At 40.1% G+C, this 22,381-nt stretch overlaps 1 protein-coding gene across 34 annotated transcripts in view; it reads left to right on the forward strand.

Moving 5' to 3' along the window:
• Window positions 1–22,381, forward strand: part of fbrsl1 (fibrosin-like 1) — a 571,252-nt gene that overhangs the window by 178,592 nt on the left and 370,279 nt on the right. For all 34 annotated transcript variants that reach the window (NM_001443006.1, XM_087252062.1, NM_001443007.1 and 31 more), the window contains 1 exon segment: window positions 16,320–16,412. In NM_001443006.1, coding sequence (NP_001429935.1) covers window positions 16,320–16,412 — 93 coding nt within the window.

Below are 22,381 nucleotides of genomic sequence, written 5' to 3' on the forward strand. Positions count from 1 at the left end.
TTCTTGTGAAATTCCCAATAAGTTTGATGTGTCAAATCACCCTCTTCCTATAGAAAAAAAACAAATAAAAGTTGAATCCAAGATGGCCGACTTCAAAATGGCCACCATGGTCACCACCCATCCTGAAAAGTTTGCCCCCTCGCATATACTAATGTGCCACAAACAGGAAGTTAATATTATCAACCATTCCCATTTTATTAAGGTGTATTCATATAAATGGTCCACCCAGTAGATTGCGCCACCTGACAAATGAAAACGAAAGTAACGACCGTGCTTTAAAAAATGTAAGGAGTAGAAAGTACAGATATTTGTCTAAAAATGTAAGTAACAAAAGTGAAAAATTGTCAAAAAATAAATAGTGGAGTATAGTACTGATAACAGAAAATTCTACTTAAGTACAGTAATGAAGTATTCATACTTTGTTACCTCCCATCTTTGTCTTTAATATGATGCCATCAATGTTCTATGCCACTGCTACCATGTTTTGTTAGAATAATTTAAGGAATTTATTTACAAAGTATACTGTAAGAACTTCTCAGTACTTCCGTGATACATTTTGATTAATGTTAATGTAAGCGTCCTTGACAAATGGCCAGCCAAATGCAGTCAACCGATTTGTGCATGTCATCAATAAGTCCAGTGTACTTTGAATGGATTTTTACCTGCCATACTGGGATTAATGCTGCTTTGAACAGCCAGTGTCTCAGCAGGTGTGATGTGATTGTCTTGATGGAGCCAATTTACACCGCAGCCATTCCAACAGCTCACTCTTGTAGCGAGCCGTGTACATTACAAATGAACGCCGAGACATTTGTTTAGCGCCAGATGTTTCTGCACTAGCCCGGGGGCCTTTTTTTTTTGTCTTTGTAAAGAATTTAAAGCCGGGATTTTGCCTTGCAAATGAGCAAACCAAGTGGGCTGCATCACAAAGACGCCTTATTTGAATCTGCCCCATTAGTTTTCATAACATCTCGCAAAACACGTTTCTTCTTTCAAGCTTCGGGTTGAAAATGTAGCTAGGAAAAACAGCGTCTGCCGCCACATTAGAGATGTTGACAAACAAACAAACAAAACCCTTTTTTGGGGTGTTTTTAAAAGTGTTTCTCTTCTACTTTGTATTTTTATCGTAATTGCATAGGGAGAGGTGCATCATGGGAGGCAGCAGGGGCCGCTGTGTATTTTAGGTAAACACTCGGGGCGACATGTGGTCTAATTGCCCTCCAGGTGTCACATGTGTCTCTGTGTGTGTTGGTGTTGTGTGTATGTATTTCGGTATATTGGTTAGACCCGCGGTGCCCCCTGAGACAGTTGGTGGCAGAGATGAGGAGAGCTCATGTTTAAGCCCATGTGTCATCTTTGTGCTTCGGTCTCCAAGGCATATGGCTGGGGAGTGGAAAATAGGACTGAGGCGGACAGACAGACAGACAGATAGACAGGCCCTCAGGGACCACTGATCTACCCCTTTCATTAACCCATGGGCCCTGAGGGACTTGGGGTCAGTGGGTAAAGACACCACTGAACATGATATAAGGCCATATGGGGCCCTGCCTTTCAGTAGCACTTAGTATGCACAAATCTGGTTAGTCAAAGGAATAAGGGGAGCTCTGATTGGATGGAGACATTGCTCCAATCACTGATCTCAGTACTGGATTTGGACATGCATCAATTGGTTTACACTTGGAATACATTCGCATGTACTAATCTGTTTTGTGGTTGAAAGATTGTAATGTGGTTTAGCTCTACAACAGAGCCATTTTTCTTGTTTTTTAAATTAAATGCTGGCTAATTTATTAGGTACACCTTACTAGTACTAGACCACCTTTTGACTTCAGAACTGCCTTAATCTTTCATAGCATAGATTCAACAAGGTACTGGAAATATTCCTCAGAGAATTTGGTCAATATTAGTCCATTGTCGGCTGCACATCCATAATGCAAATTATCCCGTTCCAAAACAACCCAAAGGGGCTCTATTGGATTGAGATCTGGTGACTGTGGAGGCCATTTGAGTACAGTGAACTCATTGTCTTGTTCAAGAAATCAGTCTGAGATGATTCACGCTTTATGGCATGGCGTGTTATCCTGCTGGAAGTAGCCATTAGAAGATGGGTGCTCTGTGGTCATAAAGGGATGGACATGGTCAGCGACAATACTCAGGTAGGCTGTGGCGTTGACACAATGCTCAATTAGCACTAATGTGCCCACAGTGTGCCAAGAAAATATCCCCTACACAATTAAACCACCACCAGTCTGAACTGTTGATACAAGGCAGGATGGATCTATAGCTGCGTCCTAAATGGCACACTATACACTATGCACTCATGCACTATGTACTTATGCACTTACAAACTCAACAGGATAGTATATGTATGTAGTGGTGTCCCAAATGGCACACTAATGTTTTTTTACTAAGCGGAAATTTAAACCGTTTCTCTGATGATGTTTGACGGTTGCCAAATCAGTAAAATAAACGACTGAATTATCAAATAATACCTGCCATGAGTATTGCCTCATTCACCATCAGGAGGCACTATAATCTCTCTCGTAAGAGAATTTTGCTTTCACCATCCAAAATAAATATTCAACATGTGCACCCGATAGCTCCACCCCTTCCGCTACGTAAGCAAACCTGCGGTCGTTGAGTGCGTGAAGTGTCCATCATTACACACTTCATTTTAGCGGCTGAATGAGTGCATCATCCGCGTAATTAAAGTGCACTTATTATTTTTAAAACTTTCAGTGTGAACACACTACTTACACTATTTAAACTACAAAATGGCGTAGAATAGTGCATAAGTATGCGATTTGGGAACCAGCTTATGTCTTTTCGGATCATTCTCTGTAAACCCTATAGATGAGTTGTGTGTGAAAATCCCTGTAGATCAGCAGTTTCTGAAATACTCAGACCAGCTCGTCTGGCACCAACAACCATGCCATGTTCAAAGTCACTTAAATCACCTTTCATTCCCATTCTGATGCTTGGTTTGAACTGCAGCAGATTGTCTTCACCATGTCTGCATGCCTAAATACATAAATAGCTGCCATGTGATTGGCTTATTAGAAATTTGCGTTAACGAGCAGCTGGACAGGTGTACCTAATAAAGTGGCCGGTGAGTGTATAGCTCAAAATGATTAGTCCACCTATTTTTTGACTTGCCTAATTACCCTAACTTGGCTAATTAAGTCTTTAAATTACACTTTAAGCTGAATACTAGTATCTTAAAGAGTCTCTAGTAAAATATAGTTATTAGAAATTTGTTATTAAACTATTATGTTTTGAAATGTGTTGGGGGGAAAAAACTTAAATTTTGGAAAAAAAAATATAAAGAGGGGCTATTAATTCAGGAGGGCTAAAAATTCTGACTTTAACTGTATATAAAATGAATGTTTCATAACATACTTTTATTAGTTTTATTGTGCCAAATGACTCATTTTTGGGTTGACATGGGTAAAAAAAACACAATAGAAAACTTAATTGTTCACCTGTGAGACACCTGCTTTTCACCATCCCTTTAATCCCAGAGAGATAAATCAAGTTTAAAATAAAGATTGAGGATTCCTTCCATTCTAAATAAATTATCACATTAGGTTGGGTAAATGATTTGTGAATATCATTTCATGTTGCAAAATCTGTTCTTGAATGTGTGACCACCGCTATTAGCTTCATATCTGTCAGCCCACGCTGGGCATTAATCACACACACTTATTTAACAGCCTGACTTTAATGAACTTCTGTTTTTGTTTGCTTTGATTCCATCTGTGTCAGTCATTTCCACTCAAAGCATAATGCAAACTTGTGTCTTTTGCCCTCTAGGGTGATCGAGTATGCAAATCGCTCACCGTAGAACCAACATTTGTGTAAATTTGCCTCCCTGCAACCCCCTTCTTACTGGAAAGCATGAGATGCGTGTTGGTGGTTTCGAGCCTTGTGTAATACGTTTGGCCACATAGTGCGGACATCAATCACACTGAGCTATGAACAATGCGTGGCGATGATAGACGCTTAATGGATACTCTGGGACTCATTGCAATAAAAGCAGGAATCCATTTAGTGTATATAGCGCTGTGTCCTTGGGATGCAGTCCAGCCCAGAAGGGTTGTTTTGGTTATTGTGACCGGGAAAGAGGAGATTATAGGGAAGGCTGATGATCTCATCACAAACAACCTGATTCTGATTGGTCAACCACAACCATTCTGTCTACTATTATTGTTGTTTAATGAGTAATAAACTGTAATCAACTTTCTAAGTGTCGTATTCAAATAATATTACTACTGATTAATATTGTGAATATTAATTTGTGCATAGTTTTGTAATAGTCCAACTTATTTTACTTACTACTACTACTATTGCTACCACCACTAATAATAATGATAATAGTAATAGCAATAATAATAATAATAAAACCACCACTAATAATAATAATAATAATAATAATAATAATAATAATAATAATAATAATAATACCATACAATTTGCTACATAATAATAATAGGTTTAATTAATGTGGCTCAAATATGGCCCACACCAGACACTTACATCCAGTCCGCATACCGCAAGAAATGATGGCACTTGGGCGGTCAGATCTGGTCCACAATCAAGCCATAGCAATATCACATCTCAGCCAGAATTCAACCAAATGAACCAGAACTGACCCTATTCTGGGCCACTGTTTGCTTTTATTCTGGCCCAGATCCAGCCCACACCAGACACTTACATCCGAACCACATACTGAATGGAATGATGGCTCTAGGGTGGTCCATTCCCGTTTGTCAGATCTGGGCTACAAATACACCAAAGCAAGACCACATATCAGCCAGAATTCCACCAACGGGCCACATTTGCCATATTTTCTCTGGGCCACTTTAGGCTCTCAGCTGCATTGGCCAGAGCTTACTGTGCTTACAACTTCAAAATTAAGAAATATTTGCTGACAAATCATTGTTTCCATAATTAGTCTATCACTAGTTAGTGAACGTCACTTTAAGCTCAAATATATCAAAAGAGAAATATGTTTATTTTAAAATTTAAAAGTTCAAATAAATACAGAAAAGTTAAGCACGAACAAAAAAACTAACTTTTGATAATATTAATAATAATGATATTATTTCTATTATTAATATTATTATTATTATTATTAGTATTAATAACAACAACAACAACAACAACAGCAACATAAAGTTGGACACCTTATTGACCCCAAACATTTAAAAGGTATTCTACAACCACCACAGTAATATCAAATTAAAATGATTAAATGTATAATTTCAAACTAAATTAATTAAGTATTTGTTCTTCATGAAATTAAACTCTTTTTAATTAATAAATTATATCATACAAGGCTAGAACCTCAAAATTAAAATTAACATATTTTGTGACTTTATTTCCATAATTAGTCTATAACTAGTTAGTAAACTTCCCTTTGAACCCAAATATATTAAAAGAGAAATATTTTTTAACATAATAAAAGCTTCCAATTTTTGAGCAAATATATGCAGCATAGTTAGGCACAAAAAGTACAAAAAATAATTTTATTGATGATAATAATAATAATAATAATAATAATAATAATTATTATTATTATTATTATTATTATTATCATCATCATCATCATCATCATCATCAGTATTATTATTATTATTATTATTATTATTATTATTATTATAAAATAATAATAATAACAATAATGATAATAATAATACAAAATTGGAATCTTAATGACCTCAAACTTTAAAAGGTACTACCAGAACTACCACAGCAATAACCAATTAAAATAATTAAATGTATAATTCCAAACCAAGTTAAATAATAGTTATTCATAAAATTAAACAATAAATAAAATTATATTTAACAATAAATAAAATTAAACAATAAATAAAGATATATCATCCAATGCTTGAACCTCAAAATTAAGAAATATTTGGTGAAAAAATATTGTTAGTGAACTTCCCTTTGAGCTCAAATGAAGTAGTCCACATTCATGGTTCAAAACCTTTCATTAAAGTTGTCCTTAAACTATTAAACAAGACCCATTCTTGCCTTAGGACAATTTTAAAAAACATACTTGATCCACTTCAAATGTTGTCTACTGGATAATTAAAGTGAAATATGTTTATTGTAAATAAAAACAAAATTGGAAAAATCTTAATGATCTTGATCTTAAATCTTAACCCTGATGTTTTATTATTTACAAGGTACCACTGCATTACCTACTTGCATCGTTGTTGTTGTGGCATTACACAATTTAAGAGACAGGTGGCGCTATTCTGTGGCACAACGCAAAGTCGTAAATCCCCCCCAACCCCCTCACTCAGAGCAGCTGCCCCTGCCGAGACAGGAGCAAATGAGAGCAGATGAATCCATTTGGCCCCTGGCCCTGTTGTGGCCCTGCCATGCTCGGAGCGCTCTGCTTCGCTCTGGGGCGGCTCGGGGATAATGAGCCTGGAGATTGAGCCACTGTAGAGGTGCCACCATCGCCCCTGCCCGCTCTCTTTCTCTCTGCCTCTCGTCTCATTCCCTCTTTGTCTCTCTTTCACTCTCTCTTTAGGTTAATAGAGGTGAGGCTCCTCTACTGCGGGACACTTTTTCCAGCAAATTAGGGGAAGGATCCGTGTCCCCAGAGCCTGCCCTCTGCTACGCTCTCCCAGCCCAGAGCTTTCATCCAAACGAGGGGTTCGAGACTTGGGCTGGGGGGTAATGAGGACTGACAGGTCTTGATTCCCAAAGCAGGGATTGAGTGAAAACAGCTGACAGGTGAAGATGAGGGCGGCCTAGATAAAGTGCGAGTGAGAAGAGGTGGAATCGGAAGGAGGGGAGCGAACAAGGGCGAGGCGGAGGTGAAACACTGGCGCTAATGGAGGTGGGACTTGCGGCGGCTCAGGGGCTCTTGGCTGGAGACGGCAGGGCCCTTTGAGGTTAGGCGGGATCAAAAGAGCAGAATAACAAAACAGAGAGACTTCACCCCGACGCGGATCTCAGCACGCCTGCCTCGACGCTCCTCCCTTCAGGGCAGGGATTCAGCAGCATGTCAGAGAAGGGTTTTAGCCCCGGAGTATGGCACAAATACATTCATGGCCTCTTCTTGCCTTTCCATTGTGGTGTGGCGTCATTTTTTGTCCAGTTTCATCTCTATGGTGTAATGTTGTTGTAGCTGTACTGTTAGGCTGGACACAGAAGGCAATCGGTAGGGTTGGGACAATAAACAAATTGATTCTGAGCTTACATATGGTTATGTATGCTTTACAAACAGTTACACTCTGGCCCCTTTTACACTAATACGTAATAGTTTTGCAGTGGTTGCGCCTTCCGTCCACACTACCCCGGAGTTTTCAAGCACCGAAAAATTGAAAATGCTGAAGAGGCTGTTTTAAATTTGAAAACTTTGTTGTTTTGTGTTAGGGCTGCACGATTAATTGAAAAGAGATCGCCATCTCGATTTGACCCTACACATGATCTTACTTCAGCTTTTCTTCGATTCAACCAATTGTATTTTCAGGGTCAGTAGAGGGCGTAAGGGCGGGCGGGTGCACAAGTCTTTATAATTGTTTCGCATACGCTGCTCAGCAACATGGACACCTCCGAATGGTGTTAAACGTGTCACATACTGTATTTATAAGGTATAATTCACCCAAAAATGTAATTTCTGTCCTAATGTTATGATGTATTCACGGCCACGAAATCACACGTACAACATCTTTTTTTTTTTTTTTCAGAGTGGTGCGCACATCATTTAAACAACCACATTTTAGAGTTATGATTTCAACAATCACTTGACATGTTTTATTTCTTCGTAGCTTACACAAAGTGTTGTGCGTGAAAATAAAATGTTTAAAATGTAAATGTAATGTATAGTTGTATAGCCTATATAATGTTGAATATAATGCAAGAGAGAATCTGATAATGACAAGTGTCTCATTTTATTCTATTGAAAAAATTGCTCTAATAATGTTGTCAATGACAAGCAGGCACCTGCCAACCCGCTAAATGAGGTTAGATTTCAGCTGTGGCGGGTTAGATAGTCACCACCACTAGCCACTTTGGCTGGTTAAAAATAATGTTTAAATTGTAGTTTTTTTTTTTTAAAAGCAGGGTTCGACAATAAGGATGGGCCAATATTCGAGCAAATGAGATCTTATAATCGAGAAGCAGCATGACTGACAAAAAAAAACTGTGTCCGCGCGAGCAAAAAAAAAGCTGGTGAATACCGAATGAGACGATAATCACTCGCAATGTCAGCTGATGTGTGCGATTGTTTAAAACACTGTTTAAAAGCTCTTGAATTATCAGCTCTCTTGTATATTATTTCCTCCATTTTTTTTTTTTGGTTTAACGGGAAAATGATTTTTTTCATCATTAAAACATATAATCAAGTAATATTTAAATAGATATTTTTCAAGATACTAGTATTCAGCTTCAAGTGCCATTTATAGGCTTAACTACGTTAATTAGGCAAATTAGGGTAATTAGGCAAGTCGTTGTATAATGATGGTGTTGTTTTGTCGACAAACAAAAACAAATATTGCTTTAGAAGGCTAATAGTTTTGACCATAAAATGGTTTAAGACATAAAAACTGCTTTTATTCTAACCAGAATAAAACAAATAAGATCTCCAGAAGACAAAAATATTATAGGAAATACTGTATACAATACAATATTTAATACAATATTTTTTAAATACAAAAATGTTGGGTACGTGAGGTAGAAAAAAGTATTGAAAATTGTGTTAAGGAAGATTCTGAAAGCATATTCCTTTAGACAAATGTATGGTGATTATTTCAGTTTAACTATACTAGTATTTATCGAGTGTATATAATTTGACCTCAAGCTGTTTTTTTAATTCCATAAATATATGAGAGATGGTGTGTTTTACTGATTCTTGTAGTCAACATGTTTGACCTTGCGCCACTAAACAAGACATGAATCCATAATTTAAAAAAAACACAAACAAAAATAAGTACTAAGTGCTCTGCATGATTAGTCTCTCAGAGGTAAACCTGCAAAACCTTCAACCAACAGAGACCTTCAAAACAAACCGAATAAAATCTTTTTTTTTTTAAGTCAGGTCCAACAAAATTCACACAAAAAGTAAATACAAAAAACTGTCCAAACGACGCAATATCAAAATCAGAGTTTTGTTTTCCACATCAGTGAAGACGGTGTCTTGAAAACATTCATTTTCATAGTGTGTTCAGTAAACAAATCAAACGCAGTATTTGGCAGAGAGACCCCCACCCTTTTGCCTGCTTTTACAAGTATACACACCAGCAATTCTGCGACTCTCTAAGCAGCCCTGCCGATTACGTCGAGATAGCAGGATTGATTAGCTTGTCAGCTTTTCTGACAGAATCGAGCCCCTGTCTTGACTACGGCAAATTACTCTGACTTGATTAGGCCCACCTGCAGCTCTCCTTTTTTTTTTTTTTTGGAAATCCTCGACATAGCACAAGCGTTTTGCCTGGGTCACATCGCTCCACCGATTTTTGCTTCTGACCTCCACTGAATGGTAATTCATTGCGCCAATCATCTAGCGCTGGCGCGGTGTTGTTCCATCGCTGGCTCGGTATTGGCTCTGGTAATTAAATGGGGCTTGTGCGGGTCCGCTGGGAAGAAGGGACGGGGAAACGATGACCAGGTGGTGGCAGAATGCAGGACCTGTCAGACTCGCTGATGACCGTTTTAATTCTGCTCTGCCTGGGGCTATAATTGATATTTAGCAGAAAGGTTAATTGTAGCAGTGATCTGTTTAAATTAGAGTAGAGATCTGGAGACCAGGGCCAAGACCTAGCAAGCCGCTTGGGAGCTACACACAAGAGTTACTGGAGTAACACACATACACACACATACTTACGCGTGTACTCATGCACACACACTGGGACTAGATCACACACACACTTGCATTTCATCCTGATTGATGGATGCAAAATTCCCTGTGCTAAAATTAAAAGTATATATATAGCGCTGGTCAACTGTTTTATGCTTTAAATGAAGACTTTTATGTTCACCAACGCTGCATTTATTTGATTAGATTTGTGACCCTTGACCACAAAAACAGTCATACTATAAGGATGTTTTTAGGGCAATATTAAGCTGAGATACAACTATTGGAAAAACAGAAATATGAGGGTGAAACTAATGTAAATACTGAGAAAATGCTGTCTGAATGAAGTTTTATTACTAATTACCAATTATGTTTAGAAATATTTAAAATAGGAAATGTACTAAATATATTCATGGGACATGATGTTTACTTTGTATTCTATTTATTTTTGGCATAAAACAAAATGATTTTGACACATACAATGTATTTTTGGCTAATGCCAAAAATATAAACATGCAACATAAGACCAACATAAGATGGTTTTGTGATCTAGGATCACATATGTGGTCAAATTTTAATAATATTATTAGTTTAATTTGGCATTCGAGTATTATTCATGTACTTCTGGTTAAAAATTTTTATGAAGTGGAAACCATGAAATGATTTATATACATAAAAGTAAAATAATAGAATGTAAAAAATATATAAAACTATATATATATATATATATATATATATATATATATATATATATATATATATATATATATATATATATATATATATATAAAAATTATATTTATTAATATACATATTAATATACATAATATTAATTAATATAATATAATATAATATACATAATACATTAATATTTATTAATATACATATTAATATACATATACATATATAATTAATACATATGTACATATGTATTATATGTATATATACATATATACACACATACATACATACATACATACATACATACATACTCCGGTTTTAAGACTTTAAGATGAATCCCATCTCACATTCAACACACTATAATTACTATGGTATAAACACTACAAACGAGAGAGATTGACTAGAAAGTCACTTACCAGTTTTATAATGATTTGATCAGCTGTAGTTTAAAATTATGCTTTGTTATTCCTGCTTTAAGGGCTTATTATGCAGCCTCTGTCACTATCTTTTGGTAGGACAATGTCAAACATCTTTGCTCTGCTCAATATCAGGCTAATGGCCGCCAATGCGCTGTCTCTCAAAAGTTATAAATATTTTAACATAGACACTATCCTTTATAAATAAACTGCACAGTTGCAATCTAAACAACTACATTCTTGACTAAAAAAATCCTTAAAAGTACATTATGTTGTCCAACGGCTGCAATTTTTGTCAAACTGTAGAGTGTCCTCTGCTTGTTGCTGTATGTGGGTGGAGTAATACACAAGGGTGAAGGGTAAAGAGGTTGGATGAGTGGTGTTACTGGCAGAATATTGCACGGCTATGAGCCAATCAGATTCAAGAACCAGACAAAACTGTTGTATAAATGCATAGTAAAATGTAATTATTTATTTATTTATTTATTTATTTATTTGTTTGTTTGTTTGTTTGTTTGTTTGTTTGTTTGTCTGTTTGTTTGTTGGACCTAGCTCTTAGCTGATATTTTTTACTGTATATCCTTACCTGCAGATTGCTATCCAAAAAAGACAAGTTTAGTGAATGCTATTTCCAGGTGAGTTATTTCAAAGCAGTGTATCTTCAAAGGCAGGTGAAGTAGGGAGTTTTTAGAGCATCCCTAACCTCTTCCACCAATCAGATCACAGAATTGCATGAAGCTGCCTACATTACCACCAACATTTCACTGTTTCATCAAAAGACACCACCTTCACCTGCCCCCCACTCTCAGATTGGGCTTCCCTTGGGTTTTCATGGGCAAATGCTGTTGGTGCACCAGATAAAAGTAGTAAGACAACAATGAGCTGGTTCCAGACAGATCTAGACACCTCTTGGGCTTAAAATTTCCATAGCAAACAGAAGAAAGGATCACCTTACATATTTGCATATTAGAATATTATGTGTCTTTGAGATAATTATGCTGTTTTATAGCGTCAGTTGCAATCAAAGACTTAATTTTGTTGGTGATAACTTATAGATTTGGACTGAAATTAAATGTCTTGGCCAAATCCGAAGCCAAAAAATTCTAGATGCTCTAGGCCAAAAAACTTAATCAAAAATGTTTTGTAATAATAATTTATTTGTATATTTTATCTATCTATCTATCTATCTATCTATCTATCTATCTATCTATCTATCTATCTATCTATCTATCTATCTATCTATCTATCTATCTATCTATCTATCTATCTATCTCTCTCTCTATATATATATATATATATATATATATATATATATATATATATATATATATATATATATATATATATATATATATATATAGCTGACTTTTCCATTTGACAATGGATGAGTTTTTACCAGTATTGCATTAGCAGTATTTTACCAGCATTGCCATGACAGTACAGTTATGCAATTTTGCAAGCAACAGAAATGAAATTTTAGCCCTTCAGCCCATTTTTTGAGTGAGCTTTGCTTTTCTGGTGACCATGTGCAGTTTTTGCATAGATACATTTACAGGTTTATCAAAGGATTATACACACAGTGGAATGTTGAGCTGTTTTATATTTTGACCATATCGCATGCGCTCCGCTTACATTGTGTTTTGGTTGAAGCAGCAACAAACTGAACTGAAATGGAATAAAATGGCTGGGTTTCATAACACAGTGCTTTCTACGTCTAGTGTGAAAGCCATTTCACACCGCTCAGTGACTATGGCAGGAGGGAGAGTAAAACAAACACAATGAATGCAGTACAGTGCAGCATAAAAATTATTTGGCCCATATTTGCAGGCATTTGTCTGATTTTGGTGGCCAATGGTGCCAATATACACTCTCAGTGTACTCTAAAAATATTGTTTATGCCTAATCTCAGATGGTCAGACAGAAACCTTTTTATATACTGTAAAAATATTGGTGCCTGGGATGCAGCTGATGATCACATTTAATGACTCGCTGAGAACTTACTGATCTGGCGGATCTCATGAACCGATCTACAAGCAGAGGAAGATGCACATAAAACATACTTCCTGGGTTACAGTACAGTAGCTACAACATGTGAGGAGATGAATGATGTGGGGGGCGTGAGTGATCACTGTGCTCGGGTCACAGCAGCTAAAAATACATACAGATTAGGGTTGGGCCGATAGACGTTGCCGATGGCAAATAGACAACACGATGCTGAGCCGGCATCGCCAATGCCCCGCCCCCCTCGCAAACAGACTAGCACAAAATATGCACTTAGGCCCCATTTACACTAATATGTCTTAGTATTAAAATGGCATTTTAGAACGAAAATGATCCACATCCACACAGTGTTTTACCTAGCATTTCTGAACAGATTAGATTAGATTAGATTAGATTCAACTTTATTGTCATTACACATGTACAAGTACAATGCAACGAAAAGCAGTTTAGGTCTAACCAGCAGTGCATTAGCAGCAAGTGCAGGATACAGGAATAAGTTATAAAGTGCAGTTATAGAAAACTATGGTGATATTTACAGATGGATGTACTATGAACATTATATACAGGTTGGATAAGCTATGAACAGATTTACAATATATGAATATATGTGCAGGTTGCTATTAATAATCAGTAGTGTGCAGATAGATAAACATGATTACAAGTGTATATGTTACAATATATGAATATATGTACAGGTTGCTATTAATAATCAGTAGTATGCAGATAAATAAGCATGATTACAAGTGTATATGTATAGTGGGTGTGTACATAATTACAAATGCATATGCAGTGGGTATGCACAGTTCAATAAGTAAACAGTTCAATGTGGTGCAGTGAATGTGCAAATTTTAAATGTGCAAATGTTAAACAGTGCAGTTATTGCGAGAAGTTTAAGTTAGAGGAGAGTGGGGGGTGTATTTGTGGGGGTGGGGGGGGGCAAAAGAGTCAGTGGGGGGCAAAAGAGTCAGTGGGGGGCAAAAGAATCAGTGTGGGGCAGAGTTCAGGAGGGTGACAGCTCTGGGGAAAAAGCTGTTCCTCAGTCTGCTGGTTTTTGTCCGGGGGAGCGTGAAGCGCCTGCCGGAGGGCAGGAGAGAAAACTGTCTGTGAGCGGGGTGAAAGGTGTCCTTCAGAATACTGCGTGCTCGGCGCAAACAGTGTTTCTTCTGGATGTCCTCTATGGCTGGCAGTGTGGTCCCTGATGCGTTGGGCAGTTTTCACCACCCGCTGCAGTGCCTTACGCTCAGCAACAGAGCAGCTTCCATACCAGACTGTGACACAGTTTGTTAGGATGCTCTCTATTGTGCAGCGGTAGAAGTTCACCAAGACGACTGATGAAAGCTGGTTCTTCTTCAGTTGCCTTAAGAAGAATAGGCGCTGGTGAGCCTTCTTGATCAGGCTGGAGGTGTTGGTGGTCCAGGAAAGGTCCTTTGAGATGTGGGTCCCCAGGAACTTAAAGGATGAGACAGGCTCAACGGCCATCCCATTGATGTGGACGGGATCATGTGAGCCTGTTCGTCCCTTTCTGAAGTCCACAATGAGCTCCTTGGTCTTTTTGGTGTTAAGGAGCTGATTATTGTCGTTGCACCAAGTGGCCAGATGCTGTATCTGCCCACCATCAGATACAGCCCACCGTCCGCTGAAAACGCACATCATGTGACCACACACACACACACAGACAAGTGGTGCTCACTGCAGAGCCACACATACACACACACAGCCACAAGCTTCTCTCTCAGAGCTCCAGAGACAGAGAGCAGTGCAAGTCTTTATCAAGTTTGTACCGCTGGATCGCGGCTCACTACGGTTGTTAAACGTGATATTCAGACATCCCAAGTCTCACAGAAGTTCCGGGAGTCTTTATGCATTTGCGGGACTCATAATGCCCGCAAATGAGTGATAATCTCCCGGAATTCGGGCGTCTCCATCCCGGTCCTCAAATAAGTCACGCACGCTTCTCACCCCCGGATCCCTCATAGCTCTTCAGACTCGTCGCGCACAGTCTATCACTCCCCCCCCCCCCCACTTCACTCCCTCGCTCTTCACATGATGACGATGCCATCGTCCATCGCAATGTTTCACATTAGACATCATACAACGCCAAATTAGTCGACATCGCCCAACTCTAATACTGGTGCAATGCAACCTCTGTGTACACAGTTTATTGGCACGACTCACACAAGCGATGGTCTCTTTGTTGCAACCATTGTATATCCAGTGTTTGTAGCTGATGTGACATGAGTAGAGTGATCGCCCCCATCTAGTGTCTCTTACAATCATATGACCTCTGTCAGAAGCTCTGCAAGTCTCCTGCAAATTCATACTGGCACCGTGATGGCTGTGAATTAGTGAAAATACCCGACGAGAGCGAGCGAAAATGTGTTTTATGCATTATACAGCTTGAAGTATCAGAATTGGTATTCTTTATCGGGTGATCACCATGACAAAGAATCCGTACTCCGTATCGGCTGCAAAAATCAGAAACAGGAGCATTTTAATATGCGGTATGAGTAAACAGTGATCATAAATGGTTGTTGATATTGAGACTGAGGTACTCAATTCAAATGAATAAGGTTGTGTGCCCAGAAACTGTATTTTATACATCACAAGCAGATAAGAGTGTATTCTTTCTCCAAACATGCCTGAAGACCCAGGATTTCTAGATCAGCTCTTATCATAAGGTTTGCAATAGTCACATACAGCTTTTGTTCTCTTTTTCTGAAGTCTATTTTTATTTTTATTTTTATTTTTTTGCTTTGCCTAGTCTTTTGAGCTAGGCTATGAGGAAAATAGAGGAAAGCCCTTGTGTTTTGGTCTGGAGCAACAAACTGTGAACTGAAATGCAATGAAACGACTGGGTTTTTATAACACAGCGCTTTCCACGTCTGGTGTGAAAGCCACTTCACACTGCTTAGTGACTATAACTTGGCGGAACACACTGAATGCAATACAGTGCAGCATAATCTTTTTTTGGCCCATATTTTCAGGCATTTGTCTAATTTTTTCGTGGCCAATGGTGCCAATATACACTCACAGTGTACTCTAATAATATTGTTTATGCATAATCTCAGATGTTCAGACAGTGACTTTTTAAACATTGTAAACATATTGGTGCCTGGGATGCAGCAAGTGCATAGACTGTTGTGTAAACCAAGGTTCTGTAACAGGTTTATTTTAATATGTGGTATGAGTAAACAGTGATCATAAATGGTTGTTGATATTGAGACTAAGGTGCTCAATTAAAATGAATAAGATTGTGTGCCGGGAAACTGTATTTCATACATCGCAAGCAGATTGTACTCTTTCTCCAAACTTGCCTGAAGACCAAGTTTTCTAGATCAGCTCTTATCATAAGGTTTACAAGTCACATAAAGCTTTTTCTAAATTTTATTTTTCTTTGCTTTTCCTAGTCGGTGAGTCTTCTGAGCCAGGCTGTGAAGAAAATAGAGGAGACAGAGGTGAATGCAGCACAGAGGAGCAGCTCTAAAGATCGACTCAGTGAGGTAAGCACAATCAAATGTGTCATTATGACGTCAATATCCGTAACAGCCAATAGAAGAGGTCTGTTTTGCTTTTCAAGACTCGGTTTGTTAAAAGTCTCATTCAGTTGTAATTGCATTGAAGTGTTCTTACATGTTTGTAGAAAAGGATTTCTATAGGAAAATGCCTGTTGGATGCACAATCCTCTTTTTTATAATAGCCATGCATTATTAACTGCAAACATATCATTGAACTCTCTGTAGTTATGCTATCGATAGTGGATCTCTGAAATGTGGATTTCTGAAATGTGACAGTGTCTTATACTCGCCCTCCCAGCAAACAATTTCATGTTTAATAAATGTCTAATAGACATCTTAATGTAGACAGCTTAGATAAAACAAGGCTAAACTTGGGCTGTGAGTGAAAATCTAATAGACGTCTAAGAATAGCCCAAAAGTAGACTATAGTCATCAAATAGACAGATTAGACAGACTTTATATGTGTAGTCATTCATTTCTGTTTATTTGATGACTAGTCTAGTTTTGGCCTATTCTTAGACGTCTATTAGATTTTCACTGACAGGCCAAATTTACTCTTTTTTTAGCCAAGACGACTATGTTTAAACGTCTATTAGATATCTTTTAAAAACAAAAAAATGCTAGGCTAGAGTCTACTGTACATAATCAGCTAAATGTACTTTGTTTATTTTAGTTTCACCAATTTCACACATCAAGTGATGTTACTATTACTTTATTTCGTTATTACAGCCAACTAGAAAAGTTATGGCGCTTGAAATATTGTTGTGGGCAATGACCTTGGAGTCAGAACTACAGGTTGAGTCAAAATGAAGCACTGCTGTAGGTTCCCTGTTCTTATTTGGTGCTATTTCTATGTAATTTGGTGCTATTTCGAAGAGAAAACCAGCAGTAGGGTATCAGTCGGGGCTTGGATGAAGAAGTAATGTGATTGAGAGAGGGGTAATGAGAATTTGTGTCTAATTCCCTCAAGACTAGCAGAATACGCGTCCCTAACTAACGGCTGTCAAACGCGTGTCCGAAATCCCTAGCAAATTCGTTCGGATGGATCGGTAATACGGAGCCGGCGAGGCTGTGCGCGCCTCAGCGAGCCGAGGATGAAGGGAGGAGAAGATGATGAAAAGAATAAAATGTTTTTAATGAAGAGATTAAATGTGATGCTTAGGCTGTTAAGGATTCGGAGGGAAAATTTCAGCCTTCGCTTTCCCCCTCCCACCCTTCACCGCCATCATTTATGAATTTGTGCAAAAGGCTGTTTTTCATGAAAAAAGAAAAAGTCAGAGAGGGAGAGCGAGGAAGAGAGCGAAACGAGCTCGAGGCAGATAAAAGCGTGATCCAGGCTGACAGTTTTGACAGCAAAAAGCGACAGAACAACGGGCAGACAGAGAGAGGGAGGGAGGGCTGAAAGACTGCAGAAAATTGCAGACTGTAATGGCTGACAGTGCCAGATATGACATTTCCCTCTAATCTCCTGCCAAAGAAATGGTGCTAAAATGCAGAGCGCCATATCCATGTCATCTGTAGGCCTATCTGTCCATCTCGGAGCGAGAGAAAGACACGGACGGGCGGGCGAGGGATCGTCGGTTGCGCGTCCTGCCGCACCAGGCCCGGACGCCGCGCAAACGCTAGCTTTGTAAACAGGATCATCTTTCATCACTGTCACATCGTTAAATGGTGTAAAAAAATCTTGCCTTGTGATTCGCCATACATGCTAATTTTCTTTGCATACCAAATACGCTTTTCATACTCACTTCAAAGGCGCTTAGGCGTGTGCGCCGCTAGCTAACGATCTCCGCGCTTCAGAGGCGGATGAAACTGGATTTCTTTTTTGTCGCTGGAGTGTCAGAAGGAAATGGAAACAAACGAGGGGGATGGCGTTGTCTCTGAGAACTGAGGGTAGGCTCTGAGTGATTTAGGAAACAGCCAACATAGGGGCTTGCAGCTTTAGCTATGGTTACATTTGCTAAGATGTTCTTGTTTTAATGTGACACGTCCACTTGTTTAGCGTGGCTTTAGTTGTGGTGCAGATATTATTGAAACAGTTTGTTAATCAATTAATGGAGTCAATAAAGACTTTATTTGACTTGAATGAATATGAGGCTGTGAACAAAAAGTTGAGTCTATTCAATTCGTCATACGCTCTTTAGCTATGTTCACATCACAGTTGAGTATGGTTCAAATGTAATGTTTCCCCTCACATGTGAACCTTTTTGGACATATAGTTCAGCAAAACCTAATTTCTGTAATTTCCAATACTGATCGGGGCAACTTTCTTATTGGTAACTAATGTTTTTGCGTAAAGTAAACAAACTCCACATTCATGTTTGATTTTTCACTGTACAAAGTGATGATACATTTACAAAACAATAATAAACTACATCACTAACGATAAATATGTCTTAGATTACATGTCATTTTCATCTCATTTTCCTTCTTGCTTTTTTTGGAAAGGCATGATTATCGTTCTGCAACTCAAATGATTGATGTCTGGGAATGCAACTGTTTTTTTTCTCCTGATTATACATTTTTGTTTCACAATAAATCTTAAAATGGTGCTTCACAGTTTAAAAGTGTTTAGGTTGTAGTGGCTTTTGTGAAGGTGTTCCTATGTGGTTGCTAATGTTTTCTAAGTGTTCTTTGTTTGTTTGTTTGTTTGTTTTAATCTTGTCATGTCTAGTGTTCTAGGTGGTTGCTAAGTTGTCTCTAAGTTATTTTTGTCCCTAGATATTCTCAAGAATATTAAACATATATATATATACACGCACACATACATGTACATCAAAAAAATGTATATGAAAAAAAAGATGCATGCTCAACTGTTTAACTGTCAGCTTATGATTTGAATCCGGAAGAAAGTAGTTCCTTATACAAAAGGCTTTTTGAGACTCTCCATGTTAGATTATATTTTTATACTCAATTATGCCATCAAACTGTTATATAAACGCAATATCACAATATATATATTGTAGCGAGGCAGAGGGAAAACAGCGGCACAACAGGATGAGTTTACAGACAAGTCCCCGGAGGGTGCTTTATTTACAAAGTGAATGTGCTGTAAAAGGTGCTCTTCTTTAGGGTGAGGTGCTCTGGTGCTCCGGGAAGTAGGTGAAGGACGGTGAGTAGTCGGGTGCAGGATCGTCACGAGCTGGAGTCCGCTAAGGAGAGACAGAGAGACAAGCATTAGCACAGGGAGTCATAGAAGGAATGAAGCTCATCTTCTCCTGGCGTAGGTTGGGCTTATATGTCTCTCCGCTTGATGAGCTCCAGCCGTGTACGATCCTGGCTTGATGAAGGTCCAGCTGGGTGAAATTTGCGACCAGGGCGACGTGGCATATAATTGCTCGTTACATTCCCCCCCCCTTAGCGTCGTCCTGGTCCTGGGTGTCCTGCGGAGAAAAGGTAGAGTATTGTGAGGGGGGGTAGAATGGTTTGACAGACCTGCCCATCCTGACCATAGCCTTGAGAGCCCGTCGGCGTTTCCGTGGGAGGCCCCGGCTCGATGTTGTACCGTGAAGTTATAATCCTGGAGCGACAGGAACCATCTGGTGACTCGAGCGTTGTTATTTTTCGCCGTTGACATCCATTGAAGTGGAGCGTGGTCGGTCACCAGGGTGAATCTTCTGCCAAGGAGATAATATCTGAGCTCCAGGATTGCCCACTTGATCGCCAGGGCCTCCTTCTCCACCGTGGCGTACCGGGTCTCTGCAGGGGTAAGCTTCCGACTCACGTACATGATGGGGTGTTCTTCATCGCCGTGGACCTGGGAGAGGACCGCGCCCAGGCCCGAGTCGGAAGCGTCTGTTTGTAGGATGAAAGGGCAGCCGAAGTCAGGTGCGTGCAGTACCGGAGAAGATGTTAGTGCCGTCTTCAGGGCTTGGAACGCGCCATCTGCTTCCCTGTTCCATTGTATCTTCTCTGGCTGCCCCTTTCTGGTCAGGTCTGTCAACGGGCTGGCTATGGATGAGAAATTGGGAATGAAACATCTATAGTAGCCCGCTAACCCCAGAAATGCACGTACCTGGGTCTTTGTGGTGGGTTGTGGAGTTTCTTGTAGTGCTCTGATCTTGTTCTGTTGTGGCTGTATGAGACCTCTACCGATGTGGAAACCGAGGTATTTTGCTTCTGCTAGACCCAGGTGGCATTTCTTGGGATTAGCTGTGAGCCCAGCCCTACGAAGATCAAGGAGCACCCTCCGCAACCGGGATAGATGTTCTTCCCATGACTCGGAGTGGACGATTAGGTCGTCGAGGTATGCTGCTGCATACGGCTGGTGGGGTCTCAGCAGGATGTCCATCATACGCTGGAATGTTGCTGGTGCCCCGTGGAGCCCGAAGGGAAGAACCCGGTATTGCCAGTGCCCACCAGGAGTGGAGAAGGCGGTTTTCTCCTTGGCGCTTTCACTTAGTGGTAGTTGCCAGTAGCCTTTGGTGAGGTCGATCGTGGATATGAATCGGGCTCCACCCAGCCGATCCAGCAGCTCGTCCACCCGAGGCATGGGGTACCCGTCGAATTTGGAAATTTCGTTCAGCTTCCTGAAGTCATTGCAGAAGCGGAGGGTGCCGTCGGGTTTGGGGACCATCACTATGGGGCTGGACCACGGGCTACGAGATGGTTCGATGATTCCCAATTTCCTCATCTTTTGGATCTCATCGTTGATAGCCAGCCGGCGAGCTTCTGGTACTCGATAAGGCCTCTGCCGGACGATGGTGCCAGGTGGGGTGATGATGTCGTGCTGGATGATGGTGGTTCGGCCCGGTTTCTCTGAGAACACATCCCTGAACTGACCGACCAAGGCTTGCAGCTCCGCCTTCTGATTCGGTGAGAGTTGCTCACCTATATGGACAACGGGAGAAGTTTCTTCTGAGAAGGCAACTAGATGACCTGGAGCTGCAACCCATTTCTTCATCAAATTGATGTGGTAAAGTTGTTCTTCTCTTCTTCGTCCCGGCTGACGGACTCGATAGTTTACCGGCCCTACCCTTTCTACCACTGTATATGGCCCCTTCCAAGAGGCCAAGAACTTCGAGGTGGTGGTAGGTATCAGGATCATTACTTTGTCCCCTGGTTGGAACTCTCTGGGTTGGGCGGGCCGGTTATATAATCGCTGTTGGGCGCGCTGGGCTTCGGTCAGATGTTGCTTGACAATGGGCATGACTTTCTCTATACGTCCTCTCATGTCCCGTACGTGCTCAATCACTGACCGTTGTGGGGCTGGCTCTTGCTCCCAAGCTTGACGAGCCACGTCCAATAGCCCTCGTGGTTGACGGCCGAACAGCAATTCAAAAGGTGTAAAACCTGTAGATCCTTGGGGAACTTCTCTGATCCCGAAAAGCACGTACGGGATCATGAGGTCCCAGTCGCGCCCATCCTCTGCCACCACCCTGCGGAGCATCTGCTTCAGCGTCTTGTTAAAGCGCTCCACCAAGCCATCAGTCTGCGGATGATAAACAGAGGTTTTTATTTGCTTTACCTTTAGGAGGCGGCAGAGGTCTGCCATCAACCGGGACATGAATGGGGTGCCCTGGTCGGTCAGTATCTCTGCTGGTATTCCTACTCGGCTGCATAATAAAAACAGCTCCTTAGCGATTGCCGATGACGTGGCTTTTCTCAGAGGGATCGCTTCTGGATATCTGGTGGCGTAGTCGAGGATGACAAGGATGTGTTCATGTCCCCGGGCCGACTTCGGCAAAGGCCCTATCAAGTCCATGCCAATGCGGTTGAAGGGCACCTCAATGATGGGTAATGGTATCAGAGGGCTGGGGGGTGGTCGTTGGGGAGACGTTCTTTGGCATATGTCACATGCCTGACAATACCTCTTGACTTCTCCATCCAACCCGGGCCAGTGGAAACGATCTCTGATCCTCTTGATCGTGTTGGCTGCTCCTAGATGTCCTGCCATCGGGTGAGTATGTGCCAGTTCTAGAACAGTCTCCCTTTTGGTCCTCGGGACGACCAAT

This window comes from Danio rerio, chromosome 5 (genome assembly GCF_052040795.2).
Source record: "Danio rerio strain M-AB ecotype USA chromosome 5, GRCz13ab, whole genome shotgun sequence".
In the NCBI taxonomy this organism is placed as follows: domain Eukaryota; kingdom Metazoa; phylum Chordata; class Actinopteri; order Cypriniformes; family Danionidae; genus Danio; species Danio rerio.